Below are 10,456 nucleotides of genomic sequence, written 5' to 3' on the forward strand. Positions count from 1 at the left end.
CATCCTGCGAGTTAGGGGCCTGTTTTACATTGGCCAGAGTTAAATGGTTTAACAAACAAAAAAATGCTACTTTCAAATTTTTCAGGCATGAAGACTGGACTAAAATTAATGAATAAGCAGCAAATGTCCATAAAAAAAGCTTTGAAAGACCTTCGGAAATCCTATTTCTCAAGAACACTATAGAAATGGAAATAAAGTCAAGCTCCTTGGAAGGAAAATATAAAAATAAGAGGTGTGGCTCAAGACTTTTGAACACTGATGGCACTACTGATGTCTAAAACATTTAAAAAACGAATGAGAACTTTTGAAATCTTGAATTTAATTGTATTTCTGAAAGACTTGACGGCGTGCATTTACATATTTAAAAAAAAATTGCACTGGCATCTTTTCAGATGACATATCTTTCTCCTCACCGACACACAAACACGGATGCGCACAAATCCTTGCTGTCTGTCAGCGAAGGCAGAGAGATGACTGATCGGCTGATCAGAATGTGATTTGTGAGACAGTCAAAGAGACAGACAGTGAAACGGAGAGCGATGGAGAAGTCTTAATGTGGTTGGGAGCAACAGCGTGACTTGGGTTTAAAAAAAAAAAAGAAACAGGCTGAAGCTGATTTGTAAAATCTCAGTGACTGAGAGCGTGAGATAAAGAGACAGGAAGTCAAGAAGGACTTAGGAGGCCATCCTAGATCATTTTGGTTTCATTGCTCGTGCAGATTTCTGGTGCCATGAATCATGCATATCTGTGGCTAAGAAGACAATATATGTAAAATAATATGTTTGTTTTATAGGTTTATTTATATAGATCTTTTCATCTCTTTCATCTTGCACATGCTAACGCTCTACTGGAAATAGTAAATAATCAACATAGCTTAGCATAAATACTGGAAACAGGGTGTACAAACAGTAGGGTGTTGAGTTTCTCAACACAGACTCAACCCAGTGTTTCCCTTTATTGTCATCTTGGGAATGTGAGTACTACGTGAACTTATGCAAGGAAGAATGCACTTTTAAAGGGTTGACTCTTTGTTTGTTGAGTTTGTTTTCTTGCTAAGCTCTGTATTGTTCCCCTCTCTGCCTGTTTCTGCCCAAGTTTGTGTCTCGCAGTGGCTACTTGTGATCTATGGCCTCATTTGGTGTGTTTTTGGTCTGTCCAGCCAAATTCATGACAGATGAGGGCATATCAGAAAGATAGAAAGGCAGAGAACAGGGGAATGGATATGAGACTTTATTTATTTTTCTTAAACAAGCACTACTGAAACTGATATTCGGACTGTCCATTATTTTTGTGTGTTTATAAGTCATCCAGCATCGTTTCGGTGTATCCTTTGCACATAATTTAAAGTGTAAGTTGTGCATTCAAACATTGCACCTCAGCGTGCTTACATTACCACAGATAACATATTTGCATGCACTTAGTTGCTGGTAACGTGTGCATTTGTGCAGTAGTCTTAAAATTGGGCTCATCCATCAGCCTATTGTGTAGCGATAGCGCCTTATATTCCTCGCCATATTATACAGATGGGACAATTACAGCTAGGCCTATAGCGGCAGCTAGCTTGGGACCAAAAGGGCCCCATATGTGGAATGAAACATCAGTCGCAATTACATTTGTGTGTCTTTCTCATCTATCCTTCCCTGTATTCCTCATTTCCACCCTCCTCCATCTAATCCACCTCCCCCACCCCACAACCGCCACCCTCCTCCTTCCTCTCATCTGCCACTAGGCAAATTAAGAGGCTCTCTATCATGACCCAAATGAGAGAGGCTCATTTGTAGCAGTTATTTATTTGTAATAAACTCTCTCCCCAGTCATCTCCTCAGCTCTGCTCTCTCTCTACCCTCCACTCTGGAAACATGGCAAAAAAGAAAGAGAAAAAGCATCTGAATGCTGCTGGGGATACTCCCCCCCCCCATTCAAACACTGTCCATTATCATTTGAAGACTAAAATGAATGTTTAAAATGGACATTTTCCCTCCGTGATCTCATTCTTTCTGTCTTCCACTACCTCTTCTCCTAATTCCCCTGTCCTCCCCCAGCCTCACCTCCCGCCACTGTCCACAGATGAATGTGTTTCCCCTCGGCAGCAGCAAATAGGCCACGGATGAAAATGCCATATTTAATATAAATAGGTGGTGCTCACTTATGTACTGTCTCGCTCACACACACACACACACACACATACACACACACACACACGCCAATGCTCCCCAGCCACCTCAGTAAGACAAAGAGTCTTTGGCTGAGCATCTCCCGTTTCCCATCCCATTATCTGTTTTCTAAAACTCAATAATTGAACTGTTCCAATGGAATACATCATCTGGCCCACTATCACAAAATCCCATTGAATAAACTTCTCTCCCTGGCTATTGTGCTTGAGCATGACATGTTTTTTCTTTCCGTCCTCCCTTTATCAGATAGGCTGTATAACTAGCGTGGTATTTGTCCAGGCGCAAGTAATGACTGCAATTTGCTGCTATTTGATGTCCTGTAAGGGGCCTGGGCCTTGTAATGGTAGCATTATAATAGTTACCAGGCACAGGTTACTATTACCATGTTATGAATCTGCCATAAGCTATTGTGTCCAACTGTACATTAGAGTGACACAGGAGGAGGATATGTACAGACTGCGAAAGAGATGCTGGGATTACTGACATCTAGTTGCAGTATTTGCTGTTTGTATTAAAGCTGTCTAGGGATGTAATGTGCAATTGGCTCATATAAGGAACGGAGTTTCCCAGTCCTGCATTTATAAGTTAGACTGCAATTATTTGCAAACCTTCACCAATCTGTCTGACAGTGGTTGCAGTGAGCTTGAGTCATGCAGGAATTATTTAGACAGATCTTTTTGCCAAAATCACCGGTCGCCCAGAGGTGAAGGGTGTTGTATGGTGAACCTCTGGGTGACCGGTTGGTTGCTTCAAATACTCGCAGTCGGTCACCAAATGTGAAAAATTTCAGTGCAGTCACCTGGCAACCACAGATTTTTTCTCCAGTTTGCAAGGAGGTTATCGTCCCATTTTTACTGTAGTATGACTGAGCCATGAAAATATTAAAGGATAGACCTGACACTCATGTAGGGTTCATCAAAGCAGATTGAGTTCATTGTTAAGTTGAGACAGACACACTGTTTTCCCCATACTATCTACAACTTGAGCAGCTCCTACCCAAATGCTCTTCTGGTGGTCATCAGAGGCTGCTTTGGGAGGTGAGAATCATGTGAATGGGGAAGATTTTGAGCAGCAGAAGGTGCTGTAAGCAGAGCAACAGAGAGTACAGGAAATTGGGATTTTTAAAAAAAAGTATGTTGACATTAAAACCAACATATGCAATCATGTCTGATCAATCATGCGACAGCTGTTCAAGAATAAGACATTAAAAGAGCATGATTCAACATTTGAAGTTTAATAAGTTGAAAAACGGTAGGGTTTCTTCTTTGAAGCTTTTTCCACTGCTGCGTCTGCAGCTGCCATTAGAATTCATCCTCACCACCTTCCAGCTCACCTGGTGTGCCTCCTGCCTCTGCAGTGTTATTGATGTCGTACCTCGCCTATCTGAGGAAGCAGGAGGTGTGCATGCACGTTCTCGTGTGTGAATGCATCCTGGGTGGTCAGTGATGTATTTAAGAATTTAACAACTGCCCCAGAAAACTTGTCTCAAACTCTCAATTTAGTCCAGAGAGTAACTTTCTCACTGGCGTGTGCTTGTGTGTGTGTGCTTGCCTGAGGCAGTTTCCTGTCTGCCAATCTACCTGTCACTGCCAAACAGCATCCAGTAAGTTCAGATAAAATACACAGATTCTGATACGCTGCAGATTACGGATTTATAAAAGAAAAAGATTAAACCTGAATGTGCACAGGTGTGATTAAAGCATTTTGCAAGGGATAATTAGTCAATTTCTTCTACACTTTGGGTATAATCCAGTGTAACTTGTCCTTCCCGATTATCTTGCAAACAGATGGTGAAGGCAGCAGTATACAACATGCATGTTCAATAATAATTGCAGCCATCTGTTGACTTCTCAATGCTAATTTCTGCAAGTTTCACCGTGGCCTGATGTTCAGATACATCTTCAGTTGCGCTTTAAGAGACTGATACATTTGGACAATGTTGTTTGATGTCCTTGTTGATAGAGAAGTTCCCCAGTTCCTATGCAAGAGATCAAGTTTCATCTTAGTGCAGTCATGCAGAGACACAAATGGCAGCTACGACAGATTTAGGAGACAAAAGGAGTAATCCTCGATGTTTATCTTAATGGTGTTAAGTACAGTACCACAGTATCATGCATTTGGTTATTGCTTATTTTTCACTGGAGTGCTGCACAAAGCTGGTTTATGTAGTTTTTGGAGCAAGTGACAGACAGCCTAATAAAAATGTAGCTGCAGAAAAGGCCTTACAGCTTTACGCTAGCTAATTTTGAATGTCTGTGAAGGTTCTCAGTCATCCAGGTCATCGTAGTCAAAGGAGCTTGCAAAGAAAAGCGTCTGGACTTCTTTAAGTTCCTTGAAGAAGTTTTAACCTCTCATCTCTCTAGGAGTGAAAGAAGCCATCTATGTCCACTGTGGGGCGACCATCTTTGAACAGAGGCGGTGGTTTACGACACCAACTCTGCCATCTATAATCCAGTTTTGAGATCTCTTCCCAGACGCCTTAACGCCCACTCACATCCTGGGCTATCTGATCTCAGGAATTCGCATGATAAGGTGGGGCCAGGTTTCACAATGAACTCACCCGAAACTCTGGCTGATTGGGACCCACACCCAGTTTCACACATTGGCTCAGGCGATTAGAGGATCATCAGGGGGTCCTTTTGTCCCTCTGTGGGGGGTTACTCCCACTAGGTTTATATCTGGGACTCTCCACCATTTGACCTTAGAACTGAAGAAGCTTCTCGGATGAGAGGTGAAACATCTTCAAGCAACTTAAAGAAGTCCAGACGCTTTTCTTTGCAAGCTTCTTTGACTAATTTTGAATGTACACCCATTAGTTTGGGAGAGTTGTAAGGGACTCGATAAGAAAAGAATCGTCAAAATTAACATAGTAAAGACAAAGACAGACAGACTTAATGTGGGTCAAGGCAAAAAAAGGCTGCAACCTACACTAATTCACCATGATTGCTTCTTTGCTTTAAACACACTAAAACTCTGTAGCTCCCATTTAAGTCTAGAGCACTATAGCCAAAAGAGGATTGCTCTCTACTGCAGTAATTCATATTTGGTGGAATGAAGCCTGGATTATACTCAGCTGCAGACACGGACAGCTCGAGCCCCGATGACCGAGTAGTCATTACCGTTGCACTTCTTTGAAGTCTGCTGCCTGGACATATGCATAGTTGGTGCATTGTAAAGTGAATTCTCTGCGGATGTGTGCGTGGACCTCGCACTCACTGTCTGATCTTGAAATTTACATCACATGAACCCAAGAGGACCCTAGCGGACTCAGAAAATATAAAACCTGCTTGTTTTTTTATTCTGGGACTTTCCTGCCTTTCCATACCCAGATAGGAAAGAGCATAACGCAGGAAAGGCCCACCTCACTGCCCTTCTAGAGCAGTGGCAACATGTGTCATACAAGCTTGATTGAGTTAGATACAGTATGATAAGGAAGGGTGGGGTGGATGTGGTTTGCAAAGTGCTTGCACAGCAACTGTAGGCAGGCGAGTACCTAGTGCACCCTATATGAAACTTGTCAACTGGCAATTTCGAATATTTTTAGCTGAGATAATCCTAGTTGAAGCCAAAAAAATGAAACTCTTGGTCAGGCTAGAGGAATTCTTATGCGATTGCCACATCAGCAGGTTGATTTCGACCCTTTAGCGTCAAATTCCACAACAATCCATCCAGTATTGATCCTCCACTACCCAACCAAACGACGACTACACTGACGATTGCACAAAGCAATGTGCCTAAACTTGCTATATGTGTCTAGTTATAGCTCGTCATCATAGGCTGAACAGCAGTCTTTATGGGGAGTGTGAATCTGATCTTGATGATCAGATTAGCACCTCTAATCCTGAGGGGCTAAGCTGATTTTTGATGCATACAATCTGCGCAGTGCTCTTAGATCTTTTTGCTTTGAATAAATTGCAACTGAGTTTTATTCTTCGGCGCGCGACAAGGAGAAATTATCAATGCCTAAAAATACACAAATTGTTTGCTTGCATCAGAACTGTGGGCAGCACAGAGTATATGTATTATAGAGATAAGTTCTTCAGAGGGTGTGTTTACATGTTTGTAGACCTCTACTTTTCTCCCTCTAGCTACCTTTATATGCAGCAGTATGGAGTTGTAAGCAGCACTTTCAGAGCTGTTTATCTGTGATAGTCACAGTGGGCTTGTTCCTTTAATCTCATGTTCCAGACACAGGACACCTCCAGTAGATCCTGTTTATACCAACCCTATATAGTACAAGCTGTTTGAAGGTGATGTAAACAGGGTTTCTGTGCAGCTTTAACCAAGTGTGTTTGCCGAATGCGTGCTTATGTGCGTGTTTTTTTTTTTTCTCCGTCTTCTTCCTAGGTCACCCGTGTACCAGTGGAGAGCTGTGAGCAGTACACTTCCTGTGGAGCCTGTCTGGGATCAGGAGACCCTCACTGTGGCTGGTGTGTGCTGCATAATGTGTAAGTGCATACTCTTTACTGCGTCGTATGTAGTTGTTCCGGTGGTTGCTCAGTGGGTGTTCTGCACTTAATTACAGTCTGTCACTTCAACAGAGTTGTGAGTTCTGCCTGTTTATGCTCATGGTAACCACATTATGTGAACCTGTTTTGGCACTGCATTTGTCAGTGTGTTCTAACACAACAAATGCCGTGATTTAACACCTTATATAATGACTTTCTTTTGAAAATTGTATTTAGATAAGTTTATCTGTTTTTCTTGGATCAATAATTGACAAAAAATGTGTCACTCAGTGTCACCTACACTGAGGCTTAGACCTGTGACTTATTCATAAACATGGTCTGAATGCTCTCATTTTACTATTTTACTATAAAGCAACACTTTGAAAGCACATCAGATCTCGGTGGGGAATGTGTTATCAACCCACAGGTAATGGTAAATACTGAACAATATTACAAATTACAACATTCTCCAGACCCTGTCACGTCTGTCACATGTGCTCAGGGTGAAACTGCTCTCATCTGTGAACAGCACAGGGCCCAATAGAGGATGTGGGGCCCTCAGGCCACCCTCATGAAGTCTGTTTCTGATTGTTTGTTCAGAGACTTTCACACCAGTGTCCTATTAGAGGTCATTTTTAGAGCCTTGGCAGTGCTCACCCTGTTCCTCCTTGCACAAAGGAGCAGACACTGGTCCTGCTGATGGGTTAAGGATCTTCTACGGTCCTGCCCAGCTCTCCTAGATTAACTGTCTGTCTTGTGGAGTCTCCTCCACAATCTTGACACTGTCTTGGGAGACACAGCAAACCTCCTGGCAATGCCATGTATTGATGTGCCATCCTGGAGGAGTTGGACTACCTGTGCATCCTCTGTAATGTCCAGGTATCGCCTCACACTACCAGTACTAACGCTGACCCTAGTGAGATGAGGAAGGAAGAATGTCGAAGAATGAAGGAAGAATTTGTTAATGAAATTAACACCAAAGCAGCTAAAACTGATTAGCAACCCTCTCGTCTACTTAACTGACCAGATCAATATCCCAGAAATTTAATTGACTTGATGCTAAACTCTTGATTAAATGTGTCCCTTTAATATTTTTTGAACAGTCTATAATGTGTTGAAGGAAAAGGTTATTGTAGCTTTGAAGAGTCTCTCCTTCCATTCACTCCTGGTGTTGTAATTATCTGTACATCTGGCAAAGGAAGTCAAAATCTGACTACTTTCTCACCTTTCCCCACCTGGCTAGTCAAAAACAGACCTTTAGATTCCAGCATCCTCAAACTGGCCCCCCACAGCCTACATTAGCTTCAATATTAAACTCATTTTCTGAGGATATAATTGCAGCCCAAGGAAATTGGCCTTTTCTCTTCAGTAGCCACTTTCTAAAAACTTGTTCTGCTAATTTGGTCGGAAACACTTGCATATAGGAATTGACCATTTATAGCTAATTATATTGTTTGATTTAGTGGAAAAGGTTCTGCTCTCTAAGAGAGCACTAAAAGAATGCAAAAGGCAGCGAGGATTCGGTTGGGAGATCCAATTCCCCTTCACAAATACGTGCAGTAATTCGACATTAAAGCTTAATTAAGGCAACATTACCAAATGTTTAGCACATAAGGAGGACGCTGGGGTGAAAAAACAACCAAAAAAAAAAGAAGCTGTGCCACATCTGACATCCAGGTTTCAGCGGAGCAACAGTGAGAAGTGTTAAGTTGTAAAGGACAGCATGTACACCAGTGTTAATATGATTGGGAATTTCTGGTCAGCTGGTAGCCAAGCAGCTGATGAATGAGTCGCTGATGGTGAAGCATGAATGAGCAGCTGGTGCCAGTCAGTGAATGCAAGTACATTCAGTGCCCGAACTAATGCCTTGCTCTACGTGTTTATTGCTCTTTTGGACTTTATGTTTGACTCTTATGCATGGTCAGTCTTCACGGTAATCAGTCCTCGTAGACTTTGCTAAACCATAGCTCTGATTAACTCAATGCTTGCTTTATAAGTACAAATAGGCATACTGATGACCACACTATGGTTCTGTTGCTATTAAAAAAGTGCTGAATGTGTGGTTGCCATGTTATAACGCATACTCCTGTTTCTCCTGTGTTAAACTTGTAACTGCATAGGTTGTTTATATGCACCTTTGCAATTTAATTCTAATTTCCATGCATCTATGCACTCACTAATGAACAGAGTCGGTGTCTGAAACTCAGCACCCTGTGGGTTATCCAATAAATCAGTGATCTCGCTGTTTTTTTCTCTTCCCAACTGAGAAGTGCTTAAAAGCCACATTTGGACCAAATGCCTTTAGCTGTGATACTTAGTAAAATGTACTCTACATATACAAGCACAACAAGGAATCAAGACTGGTGTGGATTTCATGTAAAACACAGGTATTTATTGCTCATTTATTGCTTATGTGAGCATATTTTTTGTCTCTAGATGTTCGAGGAAGGATCGCTGCAAACGAGCAGAAGAGCCTCAGCGTTTCACCACCAGAGTCGAACAGTGTGTCCGACTTTCCATCCAGCCAGACACCGTCTCCGTCACCATGTCAGAAGTGCAGGTACAGCGCGCTGTCTGACCTTGTGTATCTGTTCAGCTACTCTATAGAGGCTTCGTGAATTTGTACGTGGTCCTTTATAAGACGAGTGGGGTAAAGATTAATGGTTGGGAAAAATGAATAAGGCAGATGTGAAATGAGACTAAATAAAGCTTGTTTTGTGTTGTAGCTAGAAGTCATTTTGAGTATGAGCTGAAAAGTGCGTTTTGAGCCACACGTCTGAGCAGCATTTTCTGCTTTGGGCCATTGCTAATGAAGTGTATTGATTTAAATTTCTGCTGTGTCTCATCTTTCTGCTTTCTGTCTTTTTTTCTCGCTAGCTTGTGCTTCAGACACAGAATGTGCCGAGTCTTTCTGCTGGAGTGAACTGCTCCTTTGAGGACTACGTAGAAACGGAAGGGCGCATCTACGGTGGACGCATCTATTGCCTGTCTCCTTCGACGAAAGAAATCGCCCCCATCACGCGAGACCAAGGTAGACAATAAGTCAGAAAAGATATGATGTTGGAGTTAACGTAGACTTCACAAATGTCTGGCTTTTGCTTTCAAAATGAAAGCCCAGATCATTTAAACAATAATCTTATTTATCTGTTAAAGTGAAAAAGAAATGTCATTTCATATCATAATTATCACATGAAGAAAACTGAGAACTTTTTAAAAGTAGATTCATTATTGGTGTCTGAGTCCAGCTATTTTTTTTGTAATGGAAAATGCCAGCTGGGAGTAGCTGCCTTAGGGTTTTTTTTCTTCCGCTGATGTACTTTGACACAGAATCTGGGCAGCAACACAAAAAAGGCTTTTATTCAGATGAAAAACAGACCTAGTTGTCACATTTCTTACCTTTTCAGCAAACTGCATCATGAAAATACAGCACTTGCATTTGAAACATAACAAATTTTTTGTCCCTCAGTGGTGACAGCAACATTCACGACCTCCTCCTCTTACAGCCAACCATATACTGTAAGCTAGCAAATTCAAAAACTGCTACTATTTTGACACTAGCTCCTGTTAGCTTGGGTTACAACTGTGTTAAACTATTCTGAGGCTACGTACGGGATTCATAGTAATAAAGTGCCCGTGTGAGCAGCTCTTGGCTTAACGTTTAACAAATGTAGCCTGGACATCCTTCCAAGCGAAAGGTTTTACTCTATTAAAAAAAGCTTTTTTATCAATATTTTTTTATCAGTAAGTGTAGAATTACATACAATATTCTGAACTGAAACAATGAGATGAAAAAATGCCACCCATCTTCTTCCGCTTTATCCGGGGCCGGGTCGC

General features: G+C 41.7%; 1 protein-coding gene across 1 annotated transcript in view; it reads left to right on the forward strand.

The window, feature by feature from the left end:
* Positions 1 to 10,456, forward strand: part of LOC102194653 (plexin-A1-like) — a 166,597-nt gene that overhangs the window by 19,051 nt on the left and 137,090 nt on the right. The window contains exons 3-5 of the mRNA XM_005742072.1: positions 6,522 to 6,622; positions 9,059 to 9,182; positions 9,500 to 9,653. Of these exons, the coding sequence (XP_005742129.1) occupies positions 6,522 to 6,622; positions 9,059 to 9,182; positions 9,500 to 9,653 (379 nt within the window). The remainder of the gene's footprint in view (positions 1 to 6,521; positions 6,623 to 9,058; positions 9,183 to 9,499; positions 9,654 to 10,456) is intronic.

This window comes from Pundamilia nyererei, unplaced genomic scaffold (assembly GCF_000239375.1).
Source record: "Pundamilia nyererei isolate P.nyererei 1_Seehausen unplaced genomic scaffold, PunNye1.0 scaffold00116, whole genome shotgun sequence".
Taxonomy (NCBI): Eukaryota; Metazoa; Chordata; class Actinopteri; order Cichliformes; family Cichlidae; genus Pundamilia; species Pundamilia nyererei.